This window comes from Podarcis raffonei, chromosome 18 (genome assembly GCF_027172205.1).
Source record: "Podarcis raffonei isolate rPodRaf1 chromosome 18, rPodRaf1.pri, whole genome shotgun sequence".
NCBI lineage: Eukaryota > Metazoa > Chordata > Lepidosauria > Squamata > Lacertidae > Podarcis > Podarcis raffonei.
In genome coordinates, this window is record NC_070619.1 from 940,575 (window position 1) to 954,479 (window position 13,905).

At 51.5% G+C, this 13,905-nt stretch overlaps 1 protein-coding gene across 4 annotated transcripts in view; it reads right to left on the reverse strand.

The window, feature by feature from the left end:
* Positions 1-1,334: 1,334 nt before the first annotated feature.
* JAK3 (Janus kinase 3) overlaps positions 1,335-13,905 on the reverse strand; it is a 35,899-nt gene continuing 23,328 nt past the window's right edge. For 2 of the 4 annotated variants that reach the window (XM_053372441.1, XM_053372442.1), the window contains exons 16-24: positions 13,306-13,457; positions 12,322-12,472; positions 11,407-11,531; positions 9,933-10,122; positions 9,034-9,158; positions 7,277-7,449; positions 5,913-6,030; positions 3,027-3,137; positions 1,335-1,966 (exon numbers count right to left, since the gene is read on the reverse strand). In XM_053372441.1, the coding sequence (XP_053228416.1) occupies positions 1,850-1,966; positions 3,027-3,137; positions 5,913-6,030; positions 7,277-7,449; positions 9,034-9,158; positions 9,933-10,122; positions 11,407-11,531; positions 12,322-12,472; positions 13,306-13,457 (1,262 nt within the window). In that variant the 3' untranslated portion in view covers positions 1,335-1,849. The remainder of the gene's footprint in view (positions 1,967-3,026; positions 3,138-5,912; positions 6,031-7,276; positions 7,450-9,033; positions 9,159-9,932; positions 10,123-11,406; positions 11,532-12,321; positions 12,473-13,305; positions 13,458-13,905) is intronic. The other 2 variants (XM_053372444.1, XM_053372445.1) reach the window with 2 other exon arrangements.

Genomic DNA, 13,905 nt, shown 5'->3' on the forward strand with positions numbered 1-13,905 from the left:
GATGTCCTTCGTAAAGGCCAGATAAACAGGGGGGTGTGGTGCCTTACAGGGACTGCCATTGTTCCAGAGCCAGGAATGATCACCATAATTACGAGCGACCCATCACAAAGTTTCCTTACACCTGTTGCTCAATTTGTACCACAGGCCTGCAATTGTTTGATCTTGGCCCTTGCTCTCTTCCTGAGGCGCAACGGAGTGTGTCTTTGGGGCGTGGAGTCAAACTGCTGCACTAACAGCACCCAAGTGACCCCCCCCCCTTGGCACAGGACTGGGTCTTGTGTCTGGGCGTCCTGGGCTGCCCAGGGGTCAGCAAACTTTTTCAGCAGGGGGCCGGTCCACTGTCCCTCAGGCCTTGTGGGGGGCCGAACTATATTTTTTGGGGGGAAATGAACGAATTCCTATGCCCCACAAATAACCCAGAGATGCATTTTAACTAAAAGGACACATTCTACTCCTGTAAAAACATGCTGATTCCCGGACCATCCATGGGCCGGATTGAGGAGGAGATTGGGCCCATAGCTTTCACTTTCAGATTTGAAAAGAAGGCGTCAGCAGCCTCACCTGTCCTGGGGACAGTCGACGGGATATCTAACAATCCGGGATAGCAGCCGGATGCAGTGGGATACGGCGCTGGAATAAGGGAATTTCCAGCAAAAAAAGGGACGGTTGACAGCTATGATTGGGCCGGATCTGACCCCCGGGCCTTAGTTTGCCTACCCATGGCCCAGACAATGAGACACCCCCCCTTGGCCTCACTGATGGGGTAAAAAAGGAAAGCAGAGCAAGACGTTGGGCATCCGCTGGGCTGCAGGATTTGCCGGAAGGAGGCGTATAAGGCGCCATCCAACTGCCTTAGGGACTTAGCTCCAGATTTCTGCAGGGTTTACACATTTATTCTCCCAAAATATCACACAAGGCAGTGCAAGCTTAGGGTCAGGCCTTTCCTTCTCCCAGGTGGGCTCCTTTCCCAGGACGCTCCTCACCTCCCTGGAGAGAGGTGTGGCCATGGACAAGGGGCGTGGCCTAGGGAGAGGGGCGTGGCCTGGGATCATTCTTTTTTTATTAAAGATTTTCTTGATTTACAAAAGTATGTGTAATGTCTTTCATATTTCCCCCCGCCCCCCGTAACATTTTTACAAATCAGTTTCTTTGTTGAGACACTAGGAAGAAAAGAGGGAAAGAGGTGGAGTTGGAGGCGGGGCTGGGGATCATTCTGAGGGCCGCCTGGTGAGATTTGGAGGGCCACATCCACCTGCTCGCCCTGGAACAAAAAGACTGCAATATCTTTAATCTGTCTCCACTTCAACTGAAGAAATGACAGTGTCTGTCCTCAGTTTTTTTCATTTATTCTTTGCAACAAAAATCTCACAGGCGTTCAGTTCTGCCTGCTCTTCGGTCCTGGAGAGGATGAGGAAAGAGAAATGCAGCAGGCTTGGGTTTGTTTATTTTTAAGTTTTAAAGAATTTTATTAATTTGTGCAACCATAAAGAAGGAAAGAAAAAGATCCTTTAGCAATGAGAGGGAGAGGCGGAGGAAAGGCCCCCTTTTGCCACCCCCAAAGCGCCCAGCATGGGAAGCGGGGTGGAATGAAGTCCTGGGTTCGAGGTCCAGACTCTGCAGAAGAGAAGGTCAGCCACTCTGCTGCCGTCAGTCCTGGGACACAGGATCCCTGGGTTCAAACGAGAGAGATCCCGACTCAACATGGGGAAGAACTTCAGGGCCAAGAGCTGCCGGCCCCTCGGAAGAAGGGGAGGGTCTCCTTAGTTTGGCTTTTAGGCGTGTGGTTTTGCTTGCGCATCAGAAATTGGATTTTAAGAGATTCAGTTTCCCGGCCCGTCTTCCTCACCTGCTAGCCCCGCACTTTGCAGGGGCTGTTCCTCAGGGCTTCAATTTGGGGCGCCAGCTTGCAGAACGGAGGCCTCTGGGCCGGGGAGAAGGACCAGCAGGACTGCATCAGCGCATAAACCTCCAGGAAGAGGGAGAGGAGGACGGAGGTCAGATCCGGGTGCGATTCCACTCTGTGCCAACGCTTGGCTTTCCTCCCCCTCCATAAATCCTTTATTCATCTATTTAATTGCATTATCTGAGGAGCTCAATGATGTGTCCATGGTTCTCTGTCCCCACATTTTTTAAAAAAAGATTATTTATAAATTTCCCACAAATAAAATACAATTTATCACACACTTTACAATATACATTCACTTCCCTCCCACCCTTCCGTGATGTTCTCATGGTTATCTTTTGTTGCTGCATATTATAATTATTCTATACCTTCTTTTCTCAACTTTATTCTCAAAGTAACTTTTGCTGCTGAACTTACTCCAAACCTGCTAGCATATTAACATGTTTTCAATTTTTTTAATTTAATTTTTCCAATTTTAACATTTCCAATCCACCCTGGGGGCTGAACTTTACTAGCTGAACTTGCTAATTCTGCATATTCCATCAGTGTCTTGCTCTGATTTCCCTTCAGATTGTCTAAATTGTTCGCCTTTTACTCTTTCTCCCCATTCTGATTCTCACAATGACCCTGCGAGGTGGACCAGGCTGAGAGAAGGTGGTGACTGGCTCCCAAGGCCACACCTGGCAAGCGTCATGGCGACATCGGGGGGATTTGAACCCGGCCTCTTCCAGGCCCCATTCTGACCACTCTGCCACGCTGCCTCTCAGTGCTCTCTAGCTTTGCATGTGCCCCAATCTCCAAGGCATTAGCGATGACTCTGAGCAGAGCTCAGCTGAGTTTCTGAAGAGGAAGGTCACCCCGGCTGGGTCCATTCTGCACATTTCAGTTTAAGGGTGCTGGGAATTGTAGCTCTGTTGGGGGTAAACTATGGTTCCCATGCTTCTTGGGGAGGGGAGACCTGACTTAGAGCCATGAACTCAAGGAGACTGAAGGACTCAGTGCCTGCCCCTGCTTGGTCTAAATCCCACCCCAGGCTTGAAGGAGGGACCCCATGAGGACATCTAGACCAACCCCAAACCTCAGGCACAAGGACGGATCCATTGCCCTCTGCTTGTGGACTCACCTCAGCCGGGCAGTTGGGGGGCGACGGGAGCCTCTGGCTCTGCTTCAGGAGCTCCAAGAGTTGGCAAACGATCATGGGGGGTTTACTATGCCCCAACATTCGGAGAAACTCCTAGGTGGGAGGGGGTGGGAGAAGGCAGAGGACAAGGCCAGGGTCACGTGGGGCATCTTATGCTACATATAGAAGTAGTGGGCATTCAACACTGGGAGATTCAGGGCATAATAATAATAATAATAATAATAATAATAATAATAATAATTTATTATTTGTACCCCACCCATCTGGCTGGGTTTCCCCAGCCACTCTGGGCGGCTTCCATAGAAACCAAAAATGCACTAAAATATCACACATTAAAAACTTCCCTGAACAGGGCTGCATTAAGGTGTCTTCTGAATGTCAGGTAGTTGTTTATCATTTTGACATCTGATGGGAGGGCGTTCCACAGGGCAGGTGCCACTACCAAAAAGGCCCTCTGCCTGGTTCCCTGTAGCTTTGCTTCTCGCAATGAGGGAACCGCCAGAAGGCCCTCGGCGCTGGACCTCAGCGTCCGGGCAGAACGATGGGGGTGGAGACGCTCCTTCAGGTATACTGGGCCGAGGCCGTTTAGGGCTTTAAAGGTCAACACCAGCACTTTGAATTGTGCTCGGAAACGTACTGGGAGCCAATGTTGGTCTTTCAAGACCGGTGTTATGTGGTCTCGGCGGCTGCCCCCAGTCACCAGTCTAGCTGCCGCATTCTGGATTAGTTGTAGTTTCCGAGTCACCTTCAAAGGTAGCCCCATGTAGAGCGCGTTGCAGTAGTCCAAGCGGGAGATAACTGGAGCATGCACCACTCTGGCGAGACAGTCCGTGGGCAGGTAGGGTCTCAGCCTGCGTACCAGGTGGAGTTGGTAGACAGCTGCCCTGGATACAGAATTGACCTGCGCCTCCATGGACAGCTGTGAGTCCAAAATGACTCCCAGGCTGCACACCTGGTCCTTCAGGGGCACAGTTACCCTATTCAGGACCAGGGAGTCCTCCACACCAGCCTGCCCCCTGTCCCCCCAAAACAGTACTTCTGTCTTGTCAGGATTCCACTTCAATCCATTAGCCGCCATCCATCCTCCAACCGCCTCCAGGCACTCACACAGGACCTTCACTGCCTTCACTGGTTCTGATTTAAAAGAGAGGTAGAGCTGGGTATCATCCACATACTGATGAACACCCAGCCCAAACCTCCTGATGATCTCTCCCAGCGGCTGCATGTAGATGTTGAAAAGCACGGGGGAGAGGACAGAACCCTGAGGCACCCCACAAGAGAGAGCCCAGGGGTCTGAACACTCATCCCCCAACACCACTTTCTGAACACGGCCCAGGAGGAAGGAGCAGAACCACTGTGTAACAGTGCCCCCAGCTCCCAGCCCCTCTAGACGGTCCAGAAGGATGTTATGGTCGATGGTGTCAAAGAGATCCAGCTGAGAGATCCAGCAGAACTAGGAAACAGCTCTCACCTTTGTCCCTAGCCCGCCGGAGATCATCAACCAGCGCAACCAAGGCAGTTTCAGTCCCATGATGAGGCCTGAATCCTGACTGGAAGGGATCCAAATGATCCGCTTCTTCCAGGTGTGCCTGGAGTTGTTCAGCAACCACTCGCTCAATCACCTTGCCCAAAAATGGAAGATTTGAGACTGGGTGATAGTTGGCCATATTGGCTGGGTCTAAAGATGCTTTTTTAAGAAGCTGTTTAATGACCGCCTCTTTCAGTGGGGGCTGCGAAGGCTCCCTCACAGAGGGAAGCATTCACCACCCCGCATTCACCACCCCGCAGAGCCCATCACCCACCCTTCACGGCTCGCTTTTATCAGCCAGGATGGGCAAGGATCAAGGAGACAGGTGGTTGGTTTCAGGCGTCCAAGCAGCCTGTCCACATCCTCGGGGGTAACGGATCGGCAGCTGAAAGAAAGCCCTTCTCCGTTAAACTATGGAACTCATTGCCACAGGAGGCAGAGGATTTGGCAGGAATGGGCTGGATGGACCCTCTTTGGCCTGATCCGGAATATATATATATGGGCTTTCCTTGCCCCTCTTCCATGGTTCATTCTAGCTATGCTCAGCTGCTGTATATTCTAATTACTCCATATTAATTCTTTCTCTTTATCTCACAACTTAATTGTATGCTGCTGAATTTACTCTATCCTGCTAGCCTTCAATTTGCTTGCAATGTTTCTTCAAATAATCTGCAAATATTTTCCTGATCTCTTATTTTACTAGTTAAACTTGCCGTTTCTGCATATCCCATCATTTTTACTGCATGAAGAAACAGATTAAAAAAAATAAAAATAAAATCTCTCGGGACCTAAAAGAAAGGTTCCAGTCTTTTTAAGGTAAAGGTAAAGGTACCCCTGCCCATACGGGCCAGTCGTGTCCGACTCTAGGGTTGTGCGCTCATCTCGCTCAAGAGGCCGGGAGTCGGCGCTGTCCGAAGACACTTCTGGGTCACGTGGCCAGCGTGACGAAGCTGCTCTGGCGAGCCAGCACCAGCGCAGCACACGGAAATGCCGTTTACCTTCCCGCTATAAAGCGGTACCTATTTATCTACTTGCACTTAAGAGTGCTTTCGAACTGCTAGGTGGGCAGGAGGCAGTCTTTTTACAAAAGACCTTTAAGCCCACCCCCGTTTCCCTTGGCCAATTGGCTTGTCCACCACATATGATAAAACGATGATCTGGAACATTCTGATGGAGCCTCCAGGACCAGGTGCAGTCTATCTGGATTGCCAGGTTCTTAGATGTATTTGGCCATTGCGAGGACGGGAGACTGGGCTGGGTGAGCCACTGGTCCAATCCAGCAACCTCTTTTTGAGTTCTTAAAGGGTTGCACACAAACACACACACACACTCTCTCTCACCTCTGAGGGGCTGCAGCTTTTGCTCCCGTAGGTGAAAAGCTCATAAAGGACAACCCCAAAACTCCAGACGTCCGACTCCTGGGAGAAGACGTTGTCGGACAGTGATTCTGGTGCGTACCTGGGGAAACAAGGGGAGACACCCGTTCATGGGCCTTAGATGCTGTCCTCCTGATTATAGCCAAGGGACTCATCCACACCCAGGAAGCTGCCTTGGATTGAGGAAGGTCGTTGGTCTCCCAGAATCAGGAGAAGAGGGCAGAGAAGAGCTTGGCTGCCCTCAGGCACAGTCTCAGATCGCTGGGGAAATACCTGGGAGAGGAGGAGATGTAGGCAGTTTGTAGAGAAATGGTGAGAGGAACTGGCTGAGGAACCCCCAAGGGAACCCCCAGGGAAAGAAGGCACAGAACCCGGGGAGTGGGGGGTGGCAATGAGGGGTCAGAGGGAGAAGCCAGGGTAACAGGGCAACAAGGCTTAGTGAGCAGGGAGAGTCTGTGGCAGAGAGAAGTCCAGAATCAGAGGCAGGAGCTGAAGCAGGAGAGGAAGGAGGCCAAGAGGCAGAGAGGGGAAGAGCCATGGGGGTCTCCCCCTCCTGCTACGAGAAGCTCCCCTCCCCACTCCCAGAACCAGGAGAGGCATGAAGAGGGCAGAGGAGAGGTTGGCTTAGTCTCTGATTGCTTGGGGGAAACTCTGGAGCAGAGGTGGGGGGTGGATTTAGACGGCTGTGGGGAGTTGGGAACTTTTGGACTCGACAACTGATTTCATGGGGCAAGACCTACCAGAGCTGAGGCTCTCTCCTCATTAGGCCTGACACCCATGCAGAGCCTGTTTTTGCTAAAAAGCCAGTTTACTCCAACTGGCTTGGCGCAATTTGTGGCTCACTCCTGACATCTACACTGAATGACAGCAGTGGCTCTCCAGGGCTTTCCGATGAGGGGCATTCCCAGCCCTACACGGCATTGCCATAGGGGACGCCTGTGGACCCTTTTCCCCCAACCAAGACCTGTTCAGGGCAGTGGCGGAGCTTCAGGCTCCAGCAGAGAGCAGGTGGGGGCGGGGCTGGCGCGCGCCCTGGGGCATGGCACCCAGCGCGGGTGGGGGGGACCAGCCGCGATGGCACCCCACTGGGATCGCGCTGCCGGGGGCCGTGCACTCCCCCCGCACACCTCTTCCTCCGCCAGTGATTCAGGGCGGACCCATTGAAAAGCATGGACATGACTTTGCTGCATTTCCTGCATTGCAGGGGGCTGGTCTGGATGACCCCCGGGGTCCCTTCCAACTCTGCAACACATCTCTGGCCACTGTTGGGAGGAGAATGAAAACATTTTTACCCCCGCTGCCCCCATTGATCTCCCGCCCCTCCGTACCAGAAGATGGGGCTTTGGCCTGGCTCCCGCACAACGTAATACTCCTTGTCCTGCGGGAGGATCTTGGCCAAGCCAAAGTCTCCAATTTTGACATGGTTCTCGTTCTCCACGAGGATATTCCGGGTGGCCAAATCCCGGTGGATATAGCGCTGAGAACCCAGGTAATCCATGCCCTGCAGGGACAAAGGTGAGGGTCAGGATTCGGCCCTGCTCCCCAGGATTCATCCCACTCACCCAAACCTCTCTGCGGTGAATGAGGACCATCTTCCTTTGGCAAAAGGGATATTTCTGCAAACTGCTTAGAGGACGGTGCGTGTGCACGTATTTTTAAAATTTGTCTAGAAGTCTGGTGCAGCGGTTATACAGTACAGTGGATGCTCGGGTTGCGAATGTGATCCGTGCGGGAAGCACGTTCGCAACCTGCAGCATTTGCAACCTGCAGCGCCGCGTCTGCGCACGTGTGGGTCGCAATTCGGTGCTTTTGCACATGCACATGCGCTGAAACCCGGAAGTAACCTGTTCCGGTACTTCGGGGTTTGGCGTGGTGCGCAACCCGAAATCGTGCAACCCAAAGCGCCTGTAACTGGAGGTATGACTGTACTGGACTTGGACCTGGGAGAGACCTTGGTTGAAATCCTCACTCCTTGGGAGCCAGTCGCCACGCCTCTCAGCCTGACCCACCTCACAGGGTTGTCGCAGGGGGGAAATGAGGAGGGGTAGGAGAACCAGGCTTGCTCCTTGGAGAAAAAGGTGCATTGTGGTGGTGGGGGGCTGTGGGGGGGGGGCTAGATGAGCCTCCGTTTCCCTTCCAACTCTGCATTTCCGTCATTCGTTAGCTGCGGTTCCTGCATTGCAGGGGGTTGGGCTTCATGAATTTGGATTCAGAGGCCGGATGAGAGCTAAGAGGCAGAAATGTCCAGCGAGTGGATTTCATTTTGTGAAGCTCCTCAAGATCAAGAGTCATTCACAGAATCAGAGAATTGTGGAGTTGGAGGGGACCCTGAGGGTCATCTAGTCCAACCCCTGGCAAGGCAGTGGTGGAAGGAGCACCATCAGGAGGGGGAACGGAGGCTCTTCTGCTGGTGGTCTGGACAGCCCCCCTGCCAGGGATGTTGTGGTTGAGCAGTGGGGTTAGGATAGATGAGCTCTATGGCCCCCTTCCCACTCCAGGATTATTGTTTTTTAACGTTTGGAAGGCTACAGGTTAATAATACTACAGTGGTACCCCGCAAGACAAAGGCCTCGGAAGACGAAAAACTCGCTAGACGAAAGAGTTTTTCGTTTTCTTAGCCGCTTCGCAAGACGCATTTCCCTATGGGCTTGCTTCGCAAGACAAAGCTTGCCCCGCAAGCTCCGGGGACAGAGGGGAAGCGCAGCGCGTCTTCCCTGCTGTCCCCGGACCTCTTCTGAAGGCGGTCTCCATAGGAACGCATTAATTGATTTTCAGTGCATTCCTATGGGAAACCGTGCTTCGCAAGACGAAAAACTCGGAAGATGAAAAACTCGCAAGAAGAAAAAATTCGCGGAACGAATTAATTTCGTCTTGCGAGGCACCACTGTACTATTATTATTATTTGTAGTATTAGTATTCATTTCACCTCTCTAGCGCTTTATAATTTTAAGAACAAAATCTCAAACCTACATTAAAACATCAAATGAAACAGCTCGGAGTAACACATCAAAAGCAGCAGAATTAACAGGGAACGAAGATATTATCTCAAAGACGTCAAAAGGTGACATCGCAGAGGAAGCCTCACCTTGCAGACCTGCCAAGCGTAGAGGAGGAGTTTCCTGAGGTCCAGCCTCTCTCTGTTCTTCTGCAGGTAGTTCCGCAGGCACCCATTGGGCAGGTACTCCATGACCAGCCGGAGAGAATTTCGGCCTGAAGTTGGGGGGAGACACAAAAGGTTTGTGCTAATTTTGGGGGAGACAAACAATGTCACTTGTGGCCTTGAAAGAAAAGGGGGGGATCAACAGGATCCAGGGTTCCGAGAGACAGGAAAACCCTCTCCAGGCCGGGCATCATTTGATAAAGCCTTATGGCTCAGTGGGGGGAGACTCTGAATGTCAGGGTCCTGGGTTCGAGAACCATTAATTCTATGATTTCATGATAGCTCAGCCAGGAGAGCACAAGACCCTTAATCACAGAATCACAGAATGGGAGAGTTTGAAATCTAGTCCAGCCCCCTGCAATTCAGGAACCTTTTGCCCAACATGGGGCTTAATCTTAATTTCAGGGTTGTGGGTTCGAGTTCCACGTTGGGCAAAAGATTCTTGCATTGCAGGGGGCTGGACTAGATGACCCTCGGGGTCCCTCCCAAGTTTACAATTATGTGATTTATTCTATGATTTCATGACAGCTCAGTCGGTAGAGTATGAGACTCTTAATCTCAGGGTCGTGGGACTGAGCCCCGTGCTGGGCAAAAGATTCCTGCATTGCAGGGGGACAGACTGGATGACCCTCGGGGTCCCTTCCAGTTCTATGATTCTATTATACCTCCGTGACCATGCCATCCCTCCCTCACCTTCCCTCCAAACTCAAAAGCCCCAAGCGCTGCCAACTTCCTTGCAGGGCAGTCTCTGCATCGCCCTCTGCTGAACCTTCCCCAAGCAGTCGGCTGTCCCTCTCCCTCCCAGACCCCCCCCTCGGGGTCACCTCGGTTGCAGCAGACGCCCCGGTAGGCGACCACGAAGTCGTGATGCAGCGAGCGCAGGATGGCGATCTCCCGCTCAAAGTCGGCCCGGTGCTCCGAGGTGCTTTGCTGCAGCCGCTTGACAGCCACCAGCTCCCCGGTGCTGTCGCCCAGCGGGTCGTACCGGCACAGCTCCACGCTCCCGAAATTCCCCTGCCCACAGCAACGCACAGATTTAAGGACACGAGAAGGAACTGGAGAACCAACTCCGAACCCCCAAATTTGGGATCCCCTCCAAGTGCATGCCAAAGTTTTGCATTCTGCGTGCCTTGCAGCGCCCCACAAAGCAAGCAATCGATACATCAAATGTGGGGTTTGTAGATAACACCCCCAAATCCAGCCGTGCCCAAATCACTTCAAACCAGTGACAATCTTCTGACATTCAGCTGTGTTGGATGTGCAGGAGTTCCAGTCTTGTGAGAGAGGGAGAAAAACTTTTCTCTGGCCACTGTCTCCAGGCCTAGTTTCAGAGACTCCCATCAGGCTGCCTGAGACGGGAGTTTCATTCACCCCCTCTTAGTAATAACAATAAAAATAAAATTTTATTTATATCCTGCCCTCCCCAGCGGAAGTCGGGCTCAGATAGTAAAAGTAACACAGTTTACATAAAATCACAATCAATTAATTGAAATTCATTCTAAAATCAATTCATTCTAAAATCAATTCAGAATCAAATTAATGGCAACCATTGGGCTAGAGTTCTTTGAGGATTACCGAAGGAGCAAAGGCCTGGAGGAACAGCTCTGTCTTGCAGGCCCTGCGGAAAGATGTCAAGTCCCGCAGGGCCCTGGTCTCTTGGGACAGAGCGTTTCACCAGATCGGGGCCACAGCCAAAAAGGCCCTTGCTGTGGTCGAGGCCAGCCTGACCTCCCTGTGTTCTTGGACCTCCAAGATGTTTTTGTTTGAAGACCGTAAGGTGCTCCATGCAGTGTGATTTTTCGATGGCAGTGTGATTTTTCGCCTGCAGTGTGATTTTTCGATGGCAGGGACTGCCTCGCCTTAACTGGGATTGGATGCAAGCCTCTCTGGGAGCCATTTCGGGATGCAAATGCTCTTCATTAAAAGGAATGAATCAATACACTTCTCTGACACTCAATTCTCCCCAAACTGATCCTGCGATTCCTGCACTGCAGTGGGTTGGGCTGGATGACCGCTGGGGTCCCCTTCCAACTCACTCACAAATCCACCCCCCCTGGAGTCTTTGCCCAAATGCATTCATGCAGCAATGAAACTGCTCGTCCATTTGCAAAGCTAATTAGGGGTCTGGTGTGGTTTCAAATAGGATGGATGGCTGTGGGTTGGGATTCCTGCATTTCAGGGGGTTGGGCTAGATGATCTTTGGGGGGCTCCCTTCCAACTCAATGATTTTGGGATTCAACTCCCAGTCCTCTCCAAAGACCACTGCACTGCAGACCCTGCCCTTTGCACCCCGCCTACCTTGCCAAGCACGGAGATGTATTTCAGGTGGCGCTCCTCAAAGAGGGTGGGATCCTGCCACAGCGAGACATCCACGTAGCCTCCGGGGGTGTTGCTGGTCGGGAGGTCCGAAAGGAGCTCGTAATCTGGGGGAAGGAGAAGTTGAGGACCACTGCTCCGCGGAGGACACCTGCTTGGCCTCAACCCCCGGCAGCAGCTCCAGGTGGGGCAGGAGGCAGCAAGGAGCTGCTGCTGCTGCCAGTCAGTGTGGGTGATACAGGGGCCAAAGGCAGCTTGGTACGCCACTACAGTGGTACCTCTGGTTGCAAATGGGATCAGTTCCGGAGGCCTGTTCGCAACATAAAAGAGCGCAACCCACAGCGGCGCGTCTGCGCACGGGCGGGTTGCGATTCGCCACTTCTGCGCATGATGTCATTTTGCGCATCTGCGCATGCGCGAGCGGCAAAACCCGGAAGTAACCCTTTCTGGTACTTCTGGGTCACCGCAGGACGTAACCTGAAAGGACGTAACATGAAGTGGATGTAACATGAGGTATGACTGTACTTGCCGCCAAACCAACAATTCATGTTTTGCTAGATGAGCCTAGGCTCACAGAGTCAAAATTGCTAGAGAGACAACTCTGTGAGATCACTTCCTTTGTCTGCCTTGGCAGGAAGCTGTAGTGCTACATCCTTCCTTCCTGCCTGGCCATCTCTGTCGTTGCCGCGCTTCCAAGTTGACCACACAGACGCCATTTTTGAACTTAGATTCTGTACTTTTGTAACTGAGATTGCAGCTCTGGACCCGACTCCATTTTGCTGCTGCAGCTCCTGCTTTGAGACCCAGATGACGGTAAGTAAATTCCACATTTACTTCTTCACAAAACATTTCATACTTTTGCACCTTGCACAGCAATTCTCAGCCGCTGGGACTCACCGGAAGTGATGATCTCGTTGAGGTCGCGAAGGATGCTGCGGAAAGAGGGGCGCCTCCGAGGGTCGTAATCCAGGCAGGGAGCCACCAGGTTGGCCAGCTCTGCCCATTTGAGAGCGGGGAGCTGCTGCCGGTCCTGGTAGAACTTGAGCTTCTGCAAAAAGAAAGAGGAGTTCCTAGAACTGGGAGGGACCTCAAGGGTCATCTAGTCCTACCCCCCACATTTTTATGTTTGGTGTTTTATCGTGTTTTTACTAGTCTGTTGGGAGCTGCCCAGAGTGATCAGGGAAATCCAGCCAGGTGGGTGGGGTATATTTTATTCAGCTAAATCTGCTGCTGCCGTGCTATTCCTTCTTCTTTACTGTGGCGACGAAGATGGACCCCTTTGAGCCAGAATGGTTGCTTGGGATGAGCTTTGCAAGAGCTCAGCTGCCCATTAGGCTGAGCTTTGCAAGACGTCAGCTGCAGAGCAGGGCGAAAAGATGACATATTCAACCCCTCCTGCAGGAGCCGAAATATTGGTTGGTTTGCTGAACCCTGAAGCAATTTACCATAGAATTGTAGAATTGGAAGGGGCCCCATGGGTCATTTAGTTCAGTGCCCTGTAATGTATATAATCAATTACAACCATGTGGATATCTCTGGACGCCGGATTGGAGACTGAGGAAAGCCAAATGTCACTTAGAGAAGAATCTGAAATATTTTCCTTAAATTTGTTTTATTCTGGATTGTTTTACTTGGTGTTTTAATGTTTTGAAAACCGCTTTGAGATATTATATAAATATAAAGTGGTATGCTACTACTACTACTACTACTAATAATAATAATAATACATTGTGGTGACTTCAACCTCGGTTTAAGGTGCCATTTGGCAATTAGATTATATATCTGAGTTTCTAACACTGCAGAGGCTTTGCAAAGGGTGTCCGCTGCTGTAGACCCCCCTCCCGAACTCCAAAAGTCGGGGGTGTCACCCGAGGAATTTACCCTTTCGGGTTCCATCAGCCTCAGGGGCATGATCCCGCCATTGAAGATCTCCCACAAGGTGGCGCCAAAGCCCCACTTGTCCGACTCGGGCGCCAGGTTCTTGGGATCCTCCAGGCATTCGGGTGCCACCCACGGGATCCGGTCGATCAGCACTGGGATGGGAGACAGAGAAAGAGAGAAATGAACAGGTTCCTCAGAGATCTCGGGGCGTCTCCTCACGTGCAAGTGCTTGGTCAGCCCTGGCAAGCAGAAACGGGCCATTGTTGCAGCCTACAGTCTACTGCAGTTTAAACTTTCTGCATGTTTGAAATCGCCATAAATTTCCTTTCGTCTTTTTTCTACAACAGCCTTGAGGTTCCCCTGCAATCCAGCAGCATGTCATCTTAAAATTATTATTATTTAATTAAAAGTAAAACCAAAATTAAAGCAAAAGCAAACCTTATGAGAGAAGTAAATAAATAAAGTGTTTAAATATTATTTGGAATAAATGTGTTTTTAAATCAATGTTTTTTCTAGGGTAGGGGCGCGCCCAGTAGGGGAGGGGTTAGGGGGCCAAGGAGACAGCCCCCCCCCATTCTTTTGGGAGCCCCAAAGTCTCTT